The sequence below is a fragment of the Encephalitozoon romaleae genome, chromosome VII, assembly GCF_000280035.1.
Source record: "Encephalitozoon romaleae SJ-2008 chromosome VII, complete sequence".
Classification (NCBI taxonomy): domain Eukaryota; kingdom Fungi; phylum Microsporidia; family Unikaryonidae; genus Encephalitozoon; species Encephalitozoon romaleae.
In genome coordinates, this window is record NC_024902.1 from 27,162 (window position 1) to 48,281 (window position 21,120).

Consider the following 21,120-nt stretch of genomic DNA (forward strand, 5'->3'; position numbering starts at 1 on the left):
TTTTAATAGCTCTCAAACAATAGGTGGATATGGCGATTCTGCAGGATTTTTGGAATATATACTAGAATAGAAACAAAGATGATGAGTTCAAAAGAGCTAACAACGATCATCAAAGAATATTCCAGTAGTGGAACATCTGAAAGTTCCTGCGGTGACCAATTAGTTGTTAGAGAATTCAGTAATGCTTATGATGAAGAGACGGATATGGGTGTTGTGTGGAATGGGGACATCTTGCCTCATTCATGGTATCAAGAACAGATTTTCAACCGAAGGAAAGCAAAGAGGTATGAGTATAAGATAAAGAAGGCTGAAGCCAAAGACATATATCACATGACACCCAGAAAGCTCTCCAAAGCCCTGACTTTTATAGATCTATCAATACTGCAGAGAATTACTCCAAACGAGCTGGTTGATTATGATGGCCCGGGAAACACAAAGTGTAGAAATATAAGGCATATGAGGTCAAAGAATGTAGGTCTTACAAACTTTGTCTCCAATGAGCTATTAAGAGAGCAGAATTACAAATACTTTTTTAAGCTGTTGAAGCACTTGGAAAGAATAGGAAACTACAATTCGTTCTATTGCATTATAAAAGCATTTCAGATGCAAAAACTTGACTTAAAGAGACTGAACACTCTATCTAGGCATATGGAGAAAAGTACAAGCTACTTTGATATGAGGCAGTTTTTGGATGATTTGACGACGGCCAATACATTTCTTATATGTCCCATGGATGTGTACATCAAGGATGTGGAAGAATCCAATAGAACTCGAAACAACGAAGTGGCGTCCATGAGGTTCTGCAGACTTGTAGAAATATTAATAAAGCTGCAGAGCCAGACTCTAGACGCAAGTATCTCTCATGCTGACGAGCACTTTTTATTCAGTAAGTTTTGGCATTATTTCCAAAGAGGTTCTTCTTCTAGTAGGAAGCCTGGTACAAAAAAATATGATGGGCAATTTTTGCTTATATAAAGGCTACCGAACATCATGTTAAATAAAAGTCCAAGGATTTCTATGGGGCATTATGGAGGCGTTTGAGGCGGATATTCCCATAGATTGTCTATGCTGCACGTCCTCGGCCTTGGTTGCAGGAGGATATTTGTTTAATGAAGGTGTAAGAAGTGGAAAGATATATTTCTACAGTCTAGAAAGCATGAACATTGAGGATGAGTTCACAACATCTGGAACTCTTGATATCAAGGTAAGTGAACAGACTTTATATTCAGCAAATTCTAGTGATATTTCCGCCATTCATCTTGGGAGCAGAAGCACTATAAAGATGGAAACTGCACATATTAATACATATGTGGAAGTTTATGGCAGCAATGTGTTTGTTTTTGATGTTGGGGGAAGAGTTAATGTGTATAGCAAGGAAATGACATCTGCAAAAGTCATTAAAGCCGGAGATGCACCTATATGGGCCTTAAAGGCAAGCGATAAAGAGCTGATATGCGGGTCTGAGGATGGGATGCTAAGATTTGTGGACACAAGGACATTTTCTGAGCACCATACAATGAAAAGAACTTCTGGGATTACATCTATGTATGAATACCTGGAATACTTGTATGTTGGATCGTATGATGAATGTATAGAGATTATTGATAAAAGGAAGTATGAGATTATAAAAAAAGTAAGAGTTGGTGGAGGGATATGGAGGATCTGCAAAGAAGGAGAGATGTTCTACCTGTCTTGCATGTACGAGGGGCTGAAAGTGTGCGACTGTGATCTAAATGTTATGGAAAAGTTTCCAACGAACTCCATTGCATATGGCCTAACTGTAAAGGACAGCAAGGTTTTCTTCACATCATTCTATGATAAAAAGATATACAAGTTTGAGCGCCATGTTCTAGGAATATGCGAATGAAGAGAAAGAGAAGAGGGTTCGAAGTGGAACCTTGATGATTGGGATTCAGTTGATAGGCTGTTTAAGGTTTTAAAAAGTTGTTTTGTTTACCCTCAACATGAAGATAAACATTCAGCATCTAAAGAACAAGTTTGTTGTAGAAGTTGAGAATTTGGATATCACAATAGAAGAGTTGAAGAAGAAGCTTGAAGAGGCCATGGGGGAGTCTGTTAGAATTCCTGCAAGCGACCAGACTCTTATTTTTGAGCGTGAAAAGCTTGATGACGGGAAGAAACTTAGTGATTATGTAAAGGGATCTACTGAGGAGATAAAGCTGTTTGTTATAAAGCAGAACAAGAATCCAAATCCTATATCAAAGCCAAGCAACATTTATCAAAATGCTAATACATCTGATGTTCAATCACAGGCACATATTGGAGGAAATCCTCACGCTGGGCAATCAATGCCAAACCCTTATGCTGCTTTTGTACCGCCATACGGTGGATACGGATCTCCTCAACAGATGTACGGCCAAATGCCATATGGATATGGATCTCCTCAGCAAATGTACGGCCAAATGCCATACGGATATGGGTTTCCGCAAGGAGGTGGATCGCCTGGGCAAAGTGATGGATATAACGAAGCATTCTCAAACGCCATGATGCAGCAAATGGAACAAATGCTCAACAACCCGACTTTATTAGACCAGGTACTTAATATACAGAATCCAAACATGACTTCTGAGCAGAAGGAGGAACAAAAGAAGATGTTAAAAGAAGCTTTGAACATGATGAAAGCAAATCCATCCTTATTTCAGCAAGCTCTTACCCCCGAGAGGCTGAGCTGGGCATTGAATACAATGAATGGAGGACACGGAGGAATGTTCCCATCATATCCTCCAAACATGGGAGGTTTCAACCAGAGAGATCCACGTGCCCCATGGATGCACGGATATCCTCCTCCGGGATATGGAAGCCCAAGGCCGAATCAGCAGGTCGATGAGCAAGTATATTTAGTTCAATTAGAACAACTTAAGGCCATGGGATTCGAAGATGAGGATGCAACAAAGGCTTTAAAGGAGGCTAGGGGCGATATAAACAGGGCTTTAGACATTCTCCATGAAAACAAAAAAAGGAAGAATCAAGAAACTAGTGGATCTTCTCCAAAGAATTAAATGTTCTCCAGCACATCTTTCTTCCTACCCATGGCTTTTCCTATATGTACTTAAGTGTAGAGGATAATGTGATTTAGGTAAATGATTTTTATTAAATTAATGGGTTCTAATAGCTCTGTTGAACTGAGCATTAAGATGTTCCTTATTACTCAGTGAGGCCTTATTCTGAAGAATAACCTTCCTAATGTCATCATTAGATATTTCAAGATCATAGTCTATGGCAGATAGAATTGATCCCTCTATACGAAAGATTTCAGCAGGGCTTATTCCCACAAAGAACAGATCATCGGGATGTCGAGTATCGTAAATGAACTTTGATCCTATGAGGCAACAACCAAAAAAAAACTTAATTAGCTTCTTGCAATCATAAAACACGATCCCGGCTTTCTTCACATATTTTTCAAGATAAATATATCCAGAAATAAGGACAAGAGGTAATTCCTTGGCTGCTCTAAATATGGATTCTATAGATAAGATAGACCTGATGCTTCCATGGTCCAGAAACTGGAGTATCACAGAATTGATGAGGCTAAAGTTGAATCTTAGCCCCCTTTCTTTTTCAAGGACAGATGAAAGGAATTCATCCATCGAAAATCCCTTGTATGGTTTTATCAAAACCTTTTCTCCAATGATCGGCGGATTGCTGGAATTTACCGGCCTTTCCTCTACTACATCCTTCACATCGATGTTTACTCCCCTAGTAGGCAATCTATTCTTTTGCCTATCCTCAGCCGTCCATACATCTATTTTTGGCTTCTCCTTACTCATTGTTTTTACGAATTTCTTTCTGAGTAACGAATAAGGATGGCTTCTTTCCCTCATCCTCAAGCCATATTACTGGCAATTCTTTCTTTTATACTTATTCAAATTTTTATTTAATATATTCTCTAATCATTAATTTGCGATTGCTTTGGCTTTATCTATTTCCAATGGCTTGTGATTGGTTTCCATAGTCCTCTGTTTATATTTTATCTTAATTAAATAGTATGAATAACCAAATTACAAAATTAACATTGACAGAGAATTTGATGGATGAATTTTGCTTATTAGGTATGGAATTTCGCCCACCTAAATGATTGTGAGCTTGTTAGGAATGATTAATATATATTTTTTTCTCACAGGATTGTTCAAAGTTGTGAATCTTCCTACAGATTCATCAGCAGAACCTGCAGGGCCCAAGGAATATAACAAGATCGTGTACCTTCTAATCGATGGGCTCCGATTTGATTCCTCCATAAAGACATCGAAAAAGGGCCATATCTTCAACAAAATGAAGCATTTGGAATCGATCGATTCAAAATTTCACGCTCTGAGTGTCAGCGGAATTCCAACAGAGACAGGGTCTAGAGTCATAGGACTGACAACAGGGACCCCAAGCAACTTCTTAACAAGCGTAGCCAATCTCCAAGGATGCTCCATATATTGGGATAACATGGTGAGGCAACTTCTTAAGGATGGACGGTCCTCAGCATTCTTCGGTGATTGCCAATGGATAAGCTACTTCCCAGAGCTTAGAAACGGAACCCATTATGTAATGGATCCATATGGAAGACACGAAATAAGAAAGCAAGAAGATGATCTCATAGAGAAAATGCTACAGAGTATAAACAACTATGATGTCATCATTGCACATTTGATAAATCTTGATTCCTACGGCCATATCTATGAGACTATAGATCACGAAGAAATGGAACATCAGCTAGTAATATATGACAACCTCATAAATGGTATATACAAGAAAATGTCGGAAGACACATTATTTGTAATATGTAGCGACCACGGCGTTGATAATAATGGGGCTCATGGCGGGGTTTCTACATTAGAAATGTCTGCAGTAGGGATTTTTATATCGAAGGATGAGAGATTCACCAATCTCCCTTCTGTTGATAAAGAAGTAGAAAGCCTAAGGAAAAAACATATCTCAAGAATGTATGATGAGGATCCTCTTCTGATACAAAGCAAGGAACCATATCTAACCATTCATCAAGACGATATCCTTCCGACACTCTGTTATCTTATGGGAGTACCTATCCCGAAGGTATCCAGTGGTAATTTCATACACGAGCTCGTTCATGACACCAATGCATACAAGACTTATTGCAAACAAAAATGTGATGTACTCAATATTCCGTTCGAGGATAGTCATAGAGAACTTAATGAATACATAAAATTGAACTATAAGCTGAGTGAAGAAATATCAAACAGATTTGCAGGAAGAGATCATTTCAGGCTAGTCGTTTCGGGCATACTGTCAGTAATAATAGCATTACTTGTGATCTTTAGAATCCTTGACTCTAAGCTCTACAAGTTTGGACATCTTGTCCTATTCTTTGTGATCATAATGACAGGGCATTCTGTGCTGTCAATAATACACGAAGATTTGTTCTGGGCCATTCTTTTCTTCGCTTTTAATCCTTCCCCCAAGAACTTACTTGGAGCCATAATGCTTCTACAGATGATAAGGCCTCCGTCAGATACGAATCCTTTCTATGTCCTTGTGATAAAGAGAATCAAGCTTTCTCCTCTGTTTAATGGGAATCTTCTCTTTATCCTTGAGCTGTGTTTGTTTGGAATACTGGACAACATTACTCACTTTGAGAAAACCCTCTGGTTCTTTCTCAATAGCATCCTTAAGATACTCAATAACTATCCTCATGTTTTCATTTCCCTTCTTAGATATGTCTTGGGTGCTAGCCTTGATAATGCATCCTGGAGACTTAGTCTCTTTGTATCATCACCCAGTATCGATACCTTAATAGCCTTAGTATTCAGACCAATGGAATCCATCTATCTTACCTACATTATTAGAAGACTAGATATGGAGAGAAGCATCTACACATATTTCTCATTGGTCAATATGGCCTTTTCCTCTTCCGGGTTGCAAAAACTATTCCAATCAATTAATTACGGTGTGTTTTTTACATTCTCGGATAATTTCCTCATAGCACCTGTAGCACTAATAGCTTTCCTCTATTTTATCTATCCGAGAATTAGGGCCATACAATTATTCATATCTCACCAATCAGATACAAGCTCTTTCAAGGAGAAAAGAGGCTTTGGGTCTTCCGTAAAGGATATAATTACGTTCCATAGTTTCAATTTATTGGTTGTTATGTGGTCTGGATACGTTATCTGTGAGTCATTATCGTTCTATAAGTTCCTTGGGATTAGAGCATTCTTTGAATATCTTTATTACATTTCTGACATTCTTTTGTTCTCAATGGTTGGGCTAATTAAAAGGAAGATGTAGTTAATGCGGTTTATTGTCCCATGAAGTCTATCAAAGCTTCTTCTTTACAAAAAGAGCTATAAAGAACCCTGTAGCTCCATTATCGTTTCTTTTACACCTTATTACTTTATGGCTGAATGGAAACTCGAAGGGACAGCTGGAGCTCCAGAAAGTGCTTATATCTTCCAGCTCATAATCAGAGTTCTTCAAGACTTCATCCACTACTTCTTCTCCCTCTTCCTTGTGATCAGAACATACAGAATATACAAGCCTTTCCGGCTTGAACCTAAGAGCATGCTCTACAATGGCTATTTGGAACAGTTTAAGGCTCTCTATCCTTTTTTCATCCATCTTATATCCTAAATGCATTCCTGATCCAGAGCAGCTTGGATCACACAGAATATACTGAATATCCTTGAAATCGTCCGGGCTTGCTTTCATAAAGTCATTTTCTATAACCTCTACATTACTAACTCCCAGCCTTTCAAGTTGGTCTTGAAGTGTCTTTGCCCGGGTTTCACTTCTTTCAAAGGCATATATCCTTCCAGTGTTCTTCATGATCATTGACAGCTGGGATGTTTTGTTTCCAGGTGCAGAACATGTATCTATGACTCTGGAGCATTCCTTTGGGTTCAATATGTATGCAGGAAGACAGGACGAAATGTTCTGTATTACAAACTTTCCATCTTTGTATTCCTGCGAGAAAATCATATCTTTGGAATCTACTATCTTGTACACTCCTTCAACGCATGTCCTTTTAGGGCTCAAAAACTCTATGTCCCTTTCCGTTCCATTCTTCAAAGTGTTAATCCTTACAAACACACATGGCTTGGTCAACTTTAGCTTTTTCCCATCAAGAGCCTTCATAAACTTCTTATACATTCGAGTATTTCTGATTCGCCTGTCAAGTATCTCAAAACATCTTACTACTCCCAACTCTCGGTCATCTTCCATGTACTTGCATTTCTTTATCACCTCAAGTAACAGCTCATAGTTTTCAACAACCATATGAACTAGCCTGTGATACATCTTGGGGTTCCTTGTTTTATAAACCTCCCCCTTGATGGTGGACCTTCCTTCAAGCACATTCCTCACCATCTCCACACATCTTCTATCAAATCTTGACTTACTACTCTCCTCCTTTTTCATCCCCAAAATTCCCAAAAGTAATTAAGAGTTGGCAAAATTATTTATTTCCATACTAAGTGTTAACTTTACTGTACATCCACTCTACTTACACCTCAAATGATTTTTCTGCAGACAGGGCATTTGTTAGAATGGCCGAGCAACCACTTATCAACACACCCAGTGTGAAACTTATGGTCACATGGGAGCACTCTTAGCTTCTGGTTCATCGAGAAGTTCGACATACATATAGTGCACTCACATGTCTCGTCATCTTTCGTAGCTTTTACAACGTCAGTTTTTTTCAAAGATTCCTTGGTAGCTGTGACAGGAGGTTCTGTTGAGGCATCGAATATGTCAAAGTTGATTTGTATTTCATATATAACATTTCCTCTTGCTCCTTCACTCTGCGGTGTAAGGAACAAGAATCTGAGCTCTTGGGAAGGAACACGTGGAAAAACAACCCTGAACCCCCTGTTTCCCAGACTTCTTGATTCCTCATCAGACCTTACATCACTCCGGCCTTCCTCGTTCTGCAATGAAGATTGAGAGGAGCTTCTTTCATTTCCTGTCACAACAATAGATGTTGTTAGCATAACCGGATCCATAGACATCTCTCCTCTAGATCCATCAACCCTTCGGTTCTGGCTCACTGAGGCGGCCCTAACCTGCCGTCTTCCTCTCACCGGTCTCTCTCCTGTTTCGTTTATCATCCTACTACATCTGTCAACTAGGCTTCGCTCCTCGACAGTGGGGGCTTCCTGCCGAGCTCCACTCAAGTTCTTTCTTGCACGCCTCCTCCTCCCTACACTTCTTGAACTTCCTTCGGTATCCGAAGCTGCCCTTTCATCTCCTTCATTGTTTCTAGTCTCCATTCTACCATTTATCAAGTCAACTAGCCTACTCCTCAGTCTGCTCATGAAAACACCCCCAGGACTGTTGTTTGTGTCAGCATCTGACGACTCTATCCTCGCATCTAAAAAGCTCAACATAGACCTCATAATGTTCAAAAAGTTGTTGTTTCCATTTCTTCTTGCCATATAGGGCTAGGACTTGTAAGTCTCGATTTATTTTCTCCCTTGTCTCGAAAACTCTAGAAACCAACAGATTTTCTAGGAAGAAAGAAAAGGATGACACAGCAAACAGGTTCATATAATATAAATTTAATCCTCAAGGTTGGGCCTATATTAAAGTACAAAAGGGGTGCTCCATCTATCCTCACATGGAAAAATCTCCGCATGACATTTCTGCACGAATCCTTCTTCCTCCAAAAAATCGTCCGTTAAGAATGTTGAATGAATGTTTAGCCTCATCTTCTGTCGAATATAAGCAATATACAACCACCTCCCCTTCCTTGGATATTCCAAATCTCTCAACATTCCCATACTTCCTCATCTCATTCTCTATCTCCTGGTCGAAATCGTCATCTGCATCATCTATGTCTATTAGGTTTCTCAGCACGACCATTTTCCCCTTGCCAAATATAACATTTTCAATTCTTTTCTTTATCTCAAATACCTGCTCAGGAACGGCAAAGTGACTTCTTTTCGGCAAATCCATCTTGATAACACTAGGCCCTATTCTTATTCTTTTTCCATAGAGGCTGATCTTATTGCTATATCCTAGGGCCCTCCTTGCATCACCAGGCCTCGAAAATTGTACATATCCATATCCCTTGTGCACAAAGGATTCCTCATATACAAGCCTGACATCTTTGATCTCTCCCATCTTCCCGAAGACATCTTTAAGCTGCTCTTCCTCAATGTCCAAATCTATGTTTGATACATAAACAATGGTTTCGTCCGGAGGGCCAAGATCCTTTGGAATTTCAGATGGAAATGTGGAGGTTCTCCCGGCTTTTAAGATCTTTCCATCATGGGCCATCCCATTGATTTCTTCCATGCATAAATAAGCTGCATGTGGGTTGTCAAAATCTGCAAATGCACATTCCTTACCGCTTATGTATGTCACAGACACAGGCCCAAAGACAGAGAGAAGATCTTTGATGGATCCTTTTGAGGCAGTAATATTTCCTATGTACACTTTGTTAAGTAAAGTACTGTCGAACTTGACGGATTTAATTCCTTCTTTTGGAATAACCCACTTGCCATATTCTATCACACTTTTATATACCGCATCAAGGTTTTTGAGTTCATTCCTTTTGGCATTAGCTACCTCCTCTATAGTCTTCTTGAGATCCTCATCATTCACAACTATCATACTGGGCTGGAAGGTTAAGCATGTTTCTATGGGAATGAATAAATTCTAGTTGTGATGCCTTGGTATAATGCTCAAGAGGCACCAGGAGTTTCTTGAAAAAATTAGATTCAGAGGCAAAGGAAGTCCTCAGAAAGCTACAGCCATAAAAAGGGGGACAGATGCTATAAGAGTGATCAATGAAGTACTAAGGAACCCTTCACATGACTTAGGTCTCTTTGTACTCGAAATAATCAAGTGCATATATGTATATGAGCCTATGCTTGGGATTCCAAGGTATTCTTTAGATAAAGCTCTTGTGAGCTTATGCAGTAAAATATTTGTAAAAGAGATTTACAGCGAGATTGAGAAAAGAATTAAATTACATCTTGGAAGGATACTGAGTAAGCAGATGAATTCCATCGACGAATGTATGAGCCATCTAGACTACAATGATCCTTTGCTGGATGAAATAGTTGCTGGATATCTCATGATAAGATACAAAGCATATGGGGAATACAGAGGAGAGACATGTGAGATTATGGAAAGGGTAGGCCCGAGAATCAGGGCTAGGGCAAGAAAGATATTTGGGTCTTTGATGGATGAGTGTGGTGGCGCTTGCTTGATGAAAACCAGGATCAAGGAGATTCTAGCCCGGAGGAATGGGATGTTAGTAAATATAAAGAAAGAAAGGCTCTCCCATGAACCCACAAAAGATGAGATAGAATACATAAGAGAAAACTATCCTTTGGTATCTTGTTTCTATGATATTCCAGAGAGCATTGGTGTACCTTACATCCATTTAAGAAGGAACTTTAGCATTGATTATTTTATAGGAATCTGTAACTGGAATGGCTTTGCTGAAAACACCAGAATATTCAGTGAAATACCTAGAGAAAAGGCCCTGGAAAACACTACCTTTTTAAGAGATTTGTGCTTTCAGATGTGCAGGAACAGAGAGTATCATCCTGAGCTGATGCAGGAGCTTATAAGAAGGTCCACATCTTTTGAGCGGGCATTTATGGAGGGTTATGTAAGGCTATCATCCCAAGAATATAAAGAGGGTAAAGAAAAACTTAGGATGGTCCTGGAAATAGTTAGGGAAATGGAAATGAGGAATATCCCGGAGGTCTTGCTCTGGGTGTATGATCTTATTTCTATGTCCCATATGTTCTGTGGAGAATACTTTGAATGTATCTTTTACCTAAACAAGGGAATTGAGTTATCTTACAAGCATCAATTGGATTTTATCGCTCGATATTTCCTCAACTGCAAGCTAGTAGTGGAGAGAATAGGTTGTATTCCTGGACCTTCCCCAGACATCAACCTGGAGCTGCAGAAGACAATTGATACTCGGTATATAATAGAGAATGAAAAGAAGACTATCGGTAACAGAATTCTTACAAACCTTGCACTTAAAAATGAAATGAGCAATCTTAGAGAAATAAGGACTCTAGAAAGATTTGTGCAGTTTAAGCCTTCTACACTTTGTGGAGATATACAAAGAATACTGAAGCGCTTTGAAAAGTTCACAGTTGTATCTCTATACTGCATAGATGGATGTCTGTTTATCAACGACTTCAAAGGGTTTGTGAAGATAGACGGAGGCTTCCGAGATGTTAAGGCTCGGATAAGCAGAATATTAATCGAGTCTAGGAATATTCTCAAGGAGAATGTACACAACGATGTTGATAAGGCTAGGTGGTGGATGCAAAGGATAGAGCTTGATACGAAACTTGGAGAAGTGTTGCATAGTGTTAGCACTAAGTTTGATGGACTTTTTACTCGTAAAGACATCATTCTGGTTCTAGACGAAACAACAACAGAGTTCCCATTCGAGTCCATGCCAATTTTTAGAGGCAAGGCTGTGTATAGAGTACCCTCTCTGGAGTATCTTGAAGAGACTTCAGGCGCCAACATTTCTGGAAGTTCCTTTTTCTATCTGCTCGATCCTGAAAACAACCTTCCCAAGACTCAGGACAGAATGACGAAGTTTCTTAAATCTTTTGGAATAACAAACGGCGTTACAGGAAGGTCTTTGTCGGATTTGGAGTGCAGGGAAGCCGATAAGTGTGATATACTGTTATATTTTGGCCATGGGAGTGGCTTAAAGTACTTGAAGATCTCTGGAGAAGGAAAGATTATGCTTTTGTTCGGATGTAGCAGTGCTAAGCTTCTGTGTATAGAGAACTACAAGAGAAATGGGGCAATTCTAAAACATCTGAGAAAGAACTCTACGGTGGTTGGATGCCTTTGGGAAGTCACTGACAAGGACATTGATAACTTCAGCATTAAAATTATTGAAGGGCTAGTGAATGGATGCAGTAACCTCGGCGAATTGGTCTCTAGGTACCGGAATGAGTTTAGGCTGAGATACCTAAATGGAGCCTCTGTGGTTATTTATGGGGTCCACTAAGAGATTTGGGATAAAAGACTTATAATTTCGCCGAAGGAGTCCCAAAATGGCTTGGTATTGCATTCAGGACAAGAAGCTTAGATTGAGTGTTAGAGCTCGGCCTAGCGCAAGAAGTACTGGCATAAGAGAAATATCAGGCACAGAAATTGTTGTAAATGTAAGGTGATTGGATTAACTTTAGGTAAATGCTCCGCCGGTAGAGAATAAAGCTAACAAAGAATTGGTGAGGTTTATCAGTAAGATGCTTAGAGTTCCGAAGTCTTCTATCAAAATCGTAATAGGGACCACCAGTATGCAGAAGACAGTTGAGGTGAGTCCCTGGGAAGGAAGCATAGAAAACTTGGAAGCAACCGCTAAGAAAATGTTAGAGTAGAAACTTCAGCAAACCAGGAACTTACTTTATTGGAATGAAGTTAATCATTAGATCTTCCATAGTGCTTTACAATAAATGGGTGATTCAAGGCTTCCGTAAGTTCCATTCTATCGTTAGAATTCAATACAAGAAGTTTAGAAATGAAGTCGGAGGCATTGGAACTGATTGTTTCTGGAATTGAATATTTCAATGAATTGATTCTTTTATAAGCTTCTCTCATGTTCCTGTTCTTACTTTCAAACGGGGTTTTTCCTATAAGAAATTCGTATGTCAGGATCCCCAGGCACCACAGATCAATACCAGAGTCATGTATGTCGTTGTTGACCATCTCTGGTGCAAGGTATTCCATTGTGCCGCAAAATGTCATTCGTCTCTTGTCTGCATTGTAAACAGCCCATCCAAAGTCTGCTATTTTTAGTTGATTGTCGGACCCAAGCAGTAGGTTTTCCGGCTTTATATCTCTGTGTATAACATTACACTCTTTCATATAAATCAACGCAAGTATCACTTGTCTTATGTATAAAGAGGCTTCCTTTTCCCCGAATCTACCTCCTTTTTCGCTAAGGAATTTAAAGAACTCGCCCTTTCCTGCATATTCCAGTATCAAATATATATGATCCTTGTCATGGAAATGGCCATACATCCTCAGAATGTTGGGATGTTTCAGGTTGGAATGTATTTCCACTTCTCTCCGAATCTGTCTTGCAGTCTCAACAGTCTGGATCTCCTTAATTGGAATGATTTTCAGGGCGACTATAAATCCTTTTTCCTTCTCTCTTGCAAGCCATACCTGCCCAAACTTTCCTCGGCCCAGCAGCCTGCCTATTTCAAACCTGTCCAAAGTCCAATACTCCACCATTATAGGGCCCTCAATGGAAATATTTATAGAACTTACTTAGGAATTTAATAGAGCCCCAAGTACAGAATATATGATCATCTCGTTTCCAGGTCTACATGTGCTCTTTGTCATGTATTTTTCTTTGATGCGATTGATATGAGCACTGGATGCTGCAGCCTCTTTCTCTGTCATGCAGATAAGTATGCTATCTATTGCTGAGCAAAATATTAGACATACAACAAGTGCTTCTGCTCTATAATCCACTCCCTTGCTAGAGGTTAAATACTCCTTTATATAGTTTATAAGCTCTATTCTTATGTTATAGTCATTCATAGTGATCTTGTTGAATATCAAGCTTCTACTTTCAACCTTGCATACCCTCTTTTCTTCGAGGTCTTTGTAGACTCTTAACCTAACATTTCTCATATAAATACTCCCTCCTCTTTTTTCTCCATTGAGTCGGTACATAAGCTCATCGGGCGGTAGCTGGGTCTGGTAGATCTTGCTCATTGCCTCTAACAAAAGCGAACTATTCAGAGTATTGTCCTTGCCCACGACTCTACCCTCCTTTAGGCCTATTGCTCCGCAGAGAGCAAGTTCAACCACTATACATGCCCTTATCGATAAAGACACACGGTTGCATAGAAACTTGATCTCGCTTCTCGTCCTTAGCAAAACCACAAGTTGTTCATATAGCTTAAGGCCACCCTTTGATTCCACGTGCTTGGAATACTCACGCTTTCGTGTTGACATTAATTCCATCCAGGGCCTTATTGGCTGTGATTATTGTTGTGGATTGGTTGATTTTGAGGCAATGAATTATGGCATCACAAAGTACCATTGAACATCGAGTTCTATGGTTGAAATTCCACTCATTTCTGTACTCCTTGGGAATGGCAAAAGTCAGGGAACTGAAGAGACTAACGGTATACGATATACAAAGGATCCTATGCTGGGTATTCAACCTGTCCAAAAGACCCTCCTTCCTTCCTCTGAGAGCAAGTGATCGTCCAAACACAATTAACATCATCAAGTTGGAGGATTCACCCGAAGATATCTCAAAACTTCTATCTAAGCTCAAAATATGCCACACGGCACTTGTAAATGAGCATCTGCCATTCGATGACATCATAGAGTGTATTTTGAGAGATGGGGAGTATGAAAACATCACGCCGTCTCTTGAGTATGTAAAGATGGAAAACTTAGGCTTTATTCCTTTTGTGGGGTTTGAAGACATATATCGTTCAGGAATATTTGTTGATGACGAAAAGTCTTTATCAAAGGTTGATGTAAGTGGGTACAGAAAGGCTCTTATGCCTAGATCCTATGACATAATTGCTTTGGATATAGAGAAGGTCAGAACAAAAGCAGGAAAGGTTCCTGGGAGGATCACAATGGTTGACTGTAATGGAAAGACCATCTATGACAAAATACTCAAGCCAGAGGATCCTGTGATAGATTATCTAACCAAATATAGTGGGCTAACAAAGGAGATAATTGATGAGGGCGTTGATATTGATCTTGCAAAAAATGAGATTTTCAACTTTATTGGAACCAACACTGTGATTGTAGGGCACGGGGTTGAAAACGATCTGGATTCGTTGAGATTGTATCATGAAAAGATTATAGATACCGCCCATTTATTCTCAAGTCCTTTAGGAAGAAAGATATCCCTTGCGCAATTGTCGAGAACATATCTCTCCAAGGATATTCATCTAGAAACACATGACTCAAGGATAGATGCGCTTACTTGTCTTGAGCTTCTTTCAGTAAAAATACAGCATATGCTTAGAATAATGGATCCTGAAGCCCCAAGGTTGAATATACAAGCAGTGATAGAAAGAAGGTGCATTTCTGATCTTCTAGAGCATGAGCAGGGCCATGTCAACATAACAACCTGCAATTACAGAGACCTAGTCAGATTCCTAAGGTCCTATAGAAAAGCCAAGGAGTGCCTTTGGATGCTTGTTTACAGAGTAGATGGCAACATCTATCTCAGCTTTTAATATACTTCTGTTTATTTTCATCTTTCTATCCATTTGCCTTTATTAGGCTTTTCCAGGACAATAACATCACAAAAATCCTCAAAAAGATCTTCTACACCCAAAGGAGTTATTAGAATCCCCTGGGTGCCATTCTCCTTAAAAAATTCTAGAAGTAGCCTTATGGCTTGTTTTCTGTTTAGATTATCCATAAACACATCAAATTCATCAAGTATTTTGATAGGGCACGAAAGTGAGGGCCATAGAGACAAAATTAATGAAACACTTGCAAAGGATCTCTCCCCTCCAGACAGCATACTTCTAGATCCCGCTTCGGTTTGCCCATGGACTTTCATTTTAACATCCAACCTTTTCCCTTCATGATCGAACTCTAGGATTCCTTCATACCCTCTAATTCGAGTTAATCTGGAAAATTCTAAAGTAGCATTTCTAGCTATTTCATTCCTCATGCCATCTCTTTTGATTATTCTTAGCCTGACATCCGAAAGAGCATTTTCTATCTTCTCTTTGTATTCATCAAGAAGATCTTCTTTCATCTTCTTCATTTTCCGCAGATGTTCCACCACGGCTAAGGTTTTCTTCTCATCTTCAGCTTCTTTACACATGTCAATCTGTGCTTTTATATGTATTATATCCCTTCTGATTTCATCTTCAGACCTTGTTACAATTTCTTTTCTTCCATCTTCCGCAAGCATCCTCCTCTCTGTGTTATAAACTTCAGTATACTTTGCATGCTCTTCTTTCAATTTAAGAGCATCTATCCGGCATAGATCTATTTTCCTTTCAATTCTGGAGGCCTCTGCCTTGCTTTTGCAAATCTCCTGTCTTAGATTCTCTGTACCCGATGCCTTGTATTCCTTAATTTCTCTCTTCTCTATCTCTAGAGCCTCAATCTCTTGGTTGATTTCATCCTGCTTCTTCTTCAGCAGAGATATCTGGCGTTTAAGGTTTTTTATTTCTTCATAGATCTCATCGCTATTTATAATCTCCATCTGAGCATCATGTATCTGCTTTTCCTGTTCCATTTCAACCTCCAGGGATTTGCACACTCTTCTTCGATGCTCTATTTCTTCATTCACCTTACCTACTTCACTTCTTATTTCCTCTAACTTCTTTCCCCAACTTTTCTCAGCCTTCTCTTTCATCAACCTCTTCATTTCTGCCTTACATCGTTCAAGTTTTTCGTGAGTGTTCTCAAAGAAGAACCTATCCACACCTCTTGTAACAAAATCCGACATGCTTCCTCCGACCAGCCTAATCCTGTCTCCGTTCTTTGTATAAGCACATTCTACAAATCCAGGCCTTGATCTTATTATCTCATAAGCCTCTTTCCTCTCCTCAATAAGAATAGTCTGCTCAATAGAGGTCGTTATTATCAGGTAGTTTGTAACAAAAGAACTCTGGATCTCCAGAACATCGAGCACAGTCTTGTACCTCTCGTTCCTCTTGTACTTTATAATCTCTGGAACCCTAGTTGAGAGCGTCGAGATCGGGAAGTCTACCTTGTACTTTCTAAATATCCTAAGTAGGATATCCTTATCCAACTTATTCATTACAATAAAAGTAGACAGTGTATTATTCAATACAATGCTAACAGCCTTGCCCCATTTCTGCTCCTTGAGTTTTATCTCAAATGCAATGGGTCCAACAACCTTCTCATTAAACCTGGTTCTCGAAATCTCGTTAATGACACTACCAAAGTTGGGACCAAAAAAACTGTTTTGGTCGTTTTTGGAGTAGAATTCAATTTGCTTCTTAAGATGAAGAATTCTGCTCTGTCTTTCGGAAAGTATCTCCTCTTCCTCCCTTGCTTTCTTTCTACATTCTTCGCTTTCCACAGCAAGTCTTTCCATCATCGCATTTAGAGCCTCTATTTCCGAAGAAACCTTCCTGTGCCTTTCTTCAAGCTGAGGTAGTAGGTTCCTCACAATTCCGTCTTGATTCTCAAAATCCATCGCAATCCTACTCTTAAAATCCTCTGTCTCCTTCAACTCCGAACAGTCGTTTTCTATTTCTCTATACTTCATCCGAAGTTTACTGATGGCTCCATCAATCTCTTCTCTCCTTCTGTCTCTACTTCTTTTCCTTTCCACCTCTTCACTCTCAATCATAACTAGCTTCTCTCTGGCTTCTTTGATCATTTGAGATAGCTCCTCTAACCTTCCGTGGTCCTTATCCATTTCTTCCTGCTTGCTTTGGAACCTCTCAAAGAGCTTATCCATTTCCATTTTTCTTTCGTTCACTTTTGCCCATGCCATCTCATCTTCTAGATCGACTATGGCATTCTCCATAGCTTTGACATTGTTTATAATCTCCAGTCTGCTTTCTTCGTCCTTGATCTGCTTCTCAATCTCTTCCAATTCCTTACCAACTAAGCTTATTCTTTCTCTCATCATCCGAACATTACCCATAGACTCGTCATTCAGCCTACATATCTCTGCCATTTCTGTTCCTTGCATAAATAGTTCATAAAGCATTTCGGGATTCATCATGTTCAGAAACCTCTTGGACTGCTCCTGGCTGAGGAAGTTCAATGGATTCTCAAATCTCAATGAAAAGAACTCTAGAACTAACTCCAAATCTTCTCTTCTCATGGACCAGATCTTCCTTTCCCCGTTCATAATACTTATTGTCGCAGATCGCATCCCCAATCTCTTTTCGATAATGATCCTTTCTTTGAAGAACTCCCTCTTAAACCCTTTATGGTTCTCCAGCACAACCCTTACAATCGCACTCGACTCTCCGCTTTTAATTAGATCCTTGAAACTACTTCCACGCTCAAGACTGTGTGCTCGCTGCCCAAGAACCAGCCCAATCCCTACCATCACCGCGCTCTTCCCAGACCCGTTACATCCTGACACTATCGTCAGAGGTTTTCTTAAATTGATAAGCAAATGGTCGTGGCACATGAACTTTATGAGCTCTATCGAGACTATTGTTTTCTTGAACTTCCCATAGCTCATTCCTAGCCCATCTCTTTTTCAACCTAAATCTGGAGCCATTAGGGACAATAATGCCAGGAGGTGCAATATTGATAGCAAATAATGTTAAGATACATAGTATACCAGAGCGATGTTGATGATTAAACAGAAATTTAATAGCATCATGGCTTAAGCCAAGGATGAATACTTTCCAGAGGAAGACCTTACGAAGGAACCACCAGGGAAGAACCCAGATTTATCGGATGTCTTTGTCTCTCCATCACTCGTAATATTATTTCCTTGGTCATTCTGATCTTGGTTCTCTAAGCTTCCGTCTTCTGTCTTGCCCCCTTCAGTTCCATTGCTTACCTTTTCATCATCAGAAGTGGTTGACCCTTTCTCTCCCTTCCCAGAGTTACTTTTGGTACTATCGACACTGCTGGCACTATTAGTTTCAGTTGCCTTGGTTTCATTCTTTTGTTTTGACATCTTATTGTATCCCTCCATGTAGGAGAAGTCAGGCTTTGTAAGGAATTTGTTGGGTGTTCCAAACCTGTCTGACGCAAATGCTACCTTATCCAAGCTCTCAAGGACAGATCCCGGAACAAACTTAACTTCGTGGGGATTGACAAAGGTTGTTGTTTCACGTACAATGGCCAGACCGTTCTCAAGTACCATATTTCTAGTCATCTCGGGAGTAAAAGTATCCTTACCAGTCATTCTGGTAATTAAATATTCATTCTTATAATTGCTGTCACTCTCCCCAGCAAATTCTTCCTTTGGAGAGATCTTTGCCTCGACGGCAACCTTGTAAAGGTAACAGGTGGCCAGCTTAAGTGTGCTAAACTTCATAGTCTTGAGATCATGAAAATCGCAACTTAAATAGTTTTTTTTGCTCTTACAATGTTTTGGATCTACCAATGATCCATGAACCCATGCTTGAAACATTTTCAGATTGATCCATCCATCTTCCCCTTGTGTATGCTTGATAAACCAGGATAGATGCATATCATGTGATCCAGGCGTCTTATATTCTTAGATTTTAACAAGTGCCCTAGACTTGTGGAATTTATATTTGGAAATTAAGGCCCTTGAAATGGTAGTACAGGAGAAAAAATCTAATCTCCCTCCAAAAGGATTAAAGAATAAGGGAAATACTTGTTTCTTCAATTCTGCAATGCAATGTATTTTGTCCATTAGTGAGCTTAATGCCTTCTATCGAGATACCCTCTTGCCAAAGGAGAAGGTGATATCTAATGCACTCAAGCAATTTATATCTGGGTATGAAAATTCACCACAGTCCTATGACCCAAGGAACCTTATTAGTGTCCTCAGCACAAAGATGAAGCTATTCAACGGGATGCAGCAGGACTCCCACGAGTTCCTTATTCAGTTTATCGACTTGCTGTATACAGAGTTTGATTGGAATAAAGACATGTTTACATCAATGGATGAATTTGAGGAAGCTCGAAGGAAAAATCTGATTGCAAAGACCTTACTTTCAATGGATAGGCAGGTATTAATATGTGAGAGATGTAAACACTCTTCTACAACAATTGTTATAAACAGCACAATTCTTATTGAGCCTTATACATCTGTTCAGGAAGGAATAGATCGATATTATGAGGAGGTGATACTTGAAAAAGAGAATGGCTGGAAGTGTGATAGATGCGGAAAAGGTATGGGCGCCATAAAGAGGATGGAAAATCTTATACATCCAGAAGTTCTGACAGTCCATATATCAAGATTCCATCCACGAGGATCGAAGGATACAGCAAGTGTTGACGTCAACACCACCTTATTCTTTAACAATAGAAAGTATAATCTCTTTGGCGTTGTCTGCCATACTGGAACCCTGAGTGGAGGGCATTACTTTGCAGAGGCCAAAAGATCGGGGACATGGAATGTGTACAATGATGAGCAGGTGACAAAAGGTTTCCAAACCTACAGCGGATCGCATCCTTACTTGGCTTTCTACACCATTTGGTAGTAAAATAAATATCTTGGCGTTCCTTCCTAGCTGAAAATAAGGCTTATTTGATTTGTCTTTTCTTGTCTACAAAAAGTGGGAGCTATTTGCTGATGAATACTAGTTTGATTGGTCCTCTATGGGTACAAAAGCAATGGGTCTAATATGCAAAGGTTAGGACATGGTTTTTTGCATGCGAGGTCTGTGGAATATAGTTCCTTGTAGAAACAAGGCATCGGAGAAGGTTATGAAAAGCACATATCTGAAAACTTATGAGACTCTTCAGAGCGAAGATGATTCCAACTCTCTTGTGGATAATGATGGAATGGATGAAATGCTTACAAAAGACAGTTTTCGGGGAATGAAAAGTAGAGGAAGTGAAAGAAAAATGCCTAGAAAAATCAGGAAGGGTGCTTCTATGTCTTCTGAAGTAAAAATTGATGAAAGGAAGAAACAAACAACAAAATCCAATAGTATGACGAATAGTGATGACTCCTGGAGTGACAGCTATGAAGACACATTTGAGAAGACAGAGTTTAGAAGTAGTTCCAAAGAAAAAAGGAAGAACAGAGAGAGATACGACAAAAAAGAGTCAAGGAGCAGTAGAAGAGTCTTTTCAGAAGATTCAAGTTCTGGGGATGCTCAAGGTGGTAGAAGATCCTCTAAGGCAATGGACATGGCTTCTAAGAAAAGTGAGATACTTGAGAAATACAGGAATAGGATATACAGCGGAGATAAAAGGCATTATAATTCAGACGACATTTCAAAGGAGTCTGATATGGAATCCAGCAATTACGGAAAGAAAGAGAGGTCTACTGGGAGTACCTCTAAACAGAGACCTGATGAGCATAAGGATTCTCATAATCTTGATGACAGCGAAAGCGAAATCAGCTTCATAATGGATATCTATGATAAATCATCACTGAATAACAGCTTAAGAGAAAAGATGTTTGAATACCTAAAACAAATGGAAAGGAAAGGCTAGAATATGTATGTCTGTTAAATCTCATCTCTAAAATCTATTTTTTAA

At 39.5% G+C, this 21,120-nt stretch overlaps 17 protein-coding genes across 17 annotated transcripts; 9 read left to right on the plus strand and 8 right to left on the minus strand.

The window, feature by feature from the left end:
• Positions 1-81: 81 nt before the first annotated feature.
• On the plus strand, positions 82-975 carry EROM_070200 (hypothetical protein; the record flags this gene model as incomplete). Its single annotated transcript, XM_009266493.1, has 1 exon — positions 82-975. The coding sequence occupies one exon, from the start codon at positions 82-84 to the stop codon at positions 973-975; it is 894 nt and encodes a 297-aa protein (XP_009264768.1).
• Positions 976-1,027: 52 nt separating this feature from the next.
• EROM_070210 (hypothetical protein) lies at positions 1,028-1,867 on the plus strand (the record flags this gene model as incomplete). Its single annotated transcript, XM_009266494.1, has 1 exon — positions 1,028-1,867. The coding sequence occupies one exon, from the start codon at positions 1,028-1,030 to the stop codon at positions 1,865-1,867; it is 840 nt and encodes a 279-aa protein (XP_009264769.1).
• Positions 1,868-1,964: 97 nt separating this feature from the next.
• EROM_070220 (hypothetical protein) lies at positions 1,965-3,020 on the plus strand (the record flags this gene model as incomplete). The annotated part of the gene is made up of 1 exon (XM_009266495.1): positions 1,965-3,020. The coding sequence occupies one exon, from the start codon at positions 1,965-1,967 to the stop codon at positions 3,018-3,020; it is 1,056 nt and encodes a 351-aa protein (XP_009264770.1).
• Positions 3,021-3,116: 96 nt separating this feature from the next.
• On the minus strand, positions 3,117-3,842 carry EROM_070230 (hypothetical protein; the record flags this gene model as incomplete). The annotated part of the gene is made up of 1 exon (XM_009266496.1): positions 3,117-3,842. The coding sequence occupies one exon, from the start codon at positions 3,840-3,842 to the stop codon at positions 3,117-3,119; it is 726 nt and encodes a 241-aa protein (XP_009264771.1).
• A 250-nt stretch (positions 3,843-4,092) lies between these two features.
• On the plus strand, positions 4,093-6,270 carry EROM_070240 (putative membrane protein; the record flags this gene model as incomplete). The annotated part of the gene is made up of 1 exon (XM_009266497.1): positions 4,093-6,270. The coding sequence occupies one exon, from the start codon at positions 4,093-4,095 to the stop codon at positions 6,268-6,270; it is 2,178 nt and encodes a 725-aa protein (XP_009264772.1).
• A 30-nt stretch (positions 6,271-6,300) lies between these two features.
• Positions 6,301-7,398, minus strand: EROM_070250 (Nop2-like nucleolar protein; the record flags this gene model as incomplete). Its single annotated transcript, XM_009266498.1, has 1 exon — positions 6,301-7,398. The coding sequence occupies one exon, from the start codon at positions 7,396-7,398 to the stop codon at positions 6,301-6,303; it is 1,098 nt and encodes a 365-aa protein (XP_009264773.1).
• Positions 7,399-7,490: 92 nt separating this feature from the next.
• Positions 7,491-8,414, minus strand: EROM_070260 (zinc finger domain-containing ubiquitin ligase; the record flags this gene model as incomplete). Its single annotated transcript, XM_009266499.1, has 1 exon — positions 7,491-8,414. The coding sequence occupies one exon, from the start codon at positions 8,412-8,414 to the stop codon at positions 7,491-7,493; it is 924 nt and encodes a 307-aa protein (XP_009264774.1).
• A 178-nt stretch (positions 8,415-8,592) lies between these two features.
• EROM_070270 (putative polyadenylate-binding protein 1) lies at positions 8,593-9,594 on the minus strand (the record flags this gene model as incomplete). Its single annotated transcript, XM_009266500.1, has 1 exon — positions 8,593-9,594. The coding sequence occupies one exon, from the start codon at positions 9,592-9,594 to the stop codon at positions 8,593-8,595; it is 1,002 nt and encodes a 333-aa protein (XP_009264775.1).
• A 67-nt stretch (positions 9,595-9,661) lies between these two features.
• Positions 9,662-11,986, plus strand: EROM_070280 (separase; the record flags this gene model as incomplete). Its single annotated transcript, XM_009266501.1, has 1 exon — positions 9,662-11,986. The coding sequence occupies one exon, from the start codon at positions 9,662-9,664 to the stop codon at positions 11,984-11,986; it is 2,325 nt and encodes a 774-aa protein (XP_009264776.1).
• Positions 11,987-12,032: 46 nt separating this feature from the next.
• EROM_070290 (hypothetical protein) lies at positions 12,033-12,359 on the plus strand (the record flags this gene model as incomplete). The annotated part of the gene is made up of 2 exons (XM_009266502.1): positions 12,033-12,143; positions 12,168-12,359. The coding sequence occupies 2 exons, from the start codon at positions 12,033-12,035 to the stop codon at positions 12,357-12,359; spliced, it is 303 nt and encodes a 100-aa protein (XP_009264777.1).
• Positions 12,360-12,399: 40 nt separating this feature from the next.
• On the minus strand, positions 12,400-13,218 carry EROM_070300 (Ser/Thr/Tyr protein kinase; the record flags this gene model as incomplete). The annotated part of the gene is made up of 1 exon (XM_009266503.1): positions 12,400-13,218. The coding sequence occupies one exon, from the start codon at positions 13,216-13,218 to the stop codon at positions 12,400-12,402; it is 819 nt and encodes a 272-aa protein (XP_009264778.1).
• Positions 13,219-13,254: 36 nt separating this feature from the next.
• On the minus strand, positions 13,255-13,959 carry EROM_070310 (hypothetical protein; the record flags this gene model as incomplete). The annotated part of the gene is made up of 1 exon (XM_009266504.1): positions 13,255-13,959. The coding sequence occupies one exon, from the start codon at positions 13,957-13,959 to the stop codon at positions 13,255-13,257; it is 705 nt and encodes a 234-aa protein (XP_009264779.1).
• Positions 13,960-14,090: 131 nt separating this feature from the next.
• Positions 14,091-15,203, plus strand: EROM_070320 (putative RNA exonuclease; the record flags this gene model as incomplete). The annotated part of the gene is made up of 1 exon (XM_009266505.1): positions 14,091-15,203. The coding sequence occupies one exon, from the start codon at positions 14,091-14,093 to the stop codon at positions 15,201-15,203; it is 1,113 nt and encodes a 370-aa protein (XP_009264780.1).
• Positions 15,204-15,220: 17 nt separating this feature from the next.
• On the minus strand, positions 15,221-18,163 carry EROM_070330 (Rad18-like recombination and DNA repair protein; the record flags this gene model as incomplete). The annotated part of the gene is made up of 1 exon (XM_009266506.1): positions 15,221-18,163. The coding sequence occupies one exon, from the start codon at positions 18,161-18,163 to the stop codon at positions 15,221-15,223; it is 2,943 nt and encodes a 980-aa protein (XP_009264781.1).
• A 147-nt stretch (positions 18,164-18,310) lies between these two features.
• Positions 18,311-19,129, minus strand: EROM_070340 (hypothetical protein; the record flags this gene model as incomplete). The annotated part of the gene is made up of 1 exon (XM_009266507.1): positions 18,311-19,129. The coding sequence occupies one exon, from the start codon at positions 19,127-19,129 to the stop codon at positions 18,311-18,313; it is 819 nt and encodes a 272-aa protein (XP_009264782.1).
• Positions 19,130-19,217: 88 nt separating this feature from the next.
• Positions 19,218-20,111, plus strand: EROM_070350 (ubiquitin carboxyl terminal hydrolase; the record flags this gene model as incomplete). The annotated part of the gene is made up of 1 exon (XM_009266508.1): positions 19,218-20,111. One exon carries the CDS (start codon positions 19,218-19,220, stop codon positions 20,109-20,111), a length of 894 nt encoding a protein of 297 aa, XP_009264783.1.
• A 160-nt stretch (positions 20,112-20,271) lies between these two features.
• EROM_070360 (hypothetical protein) lies at positions 20,272-21,075 on the plus strand (the record flags this gene model as incomplete). Its single annotated transcript, XM_009266509.1, has 1 exon — positions 20,272-21,075. The coding sequence occupies one exon, from the start codon at positions 20,272-20,274 to the stop codon at positions 21,073-21,075; it is 804 nt and encodes a 267-aa protein (XP_009264784.1).
• Between the last annotated feature and the right edge of the window lie 45 nt (positions 21,076-21,120).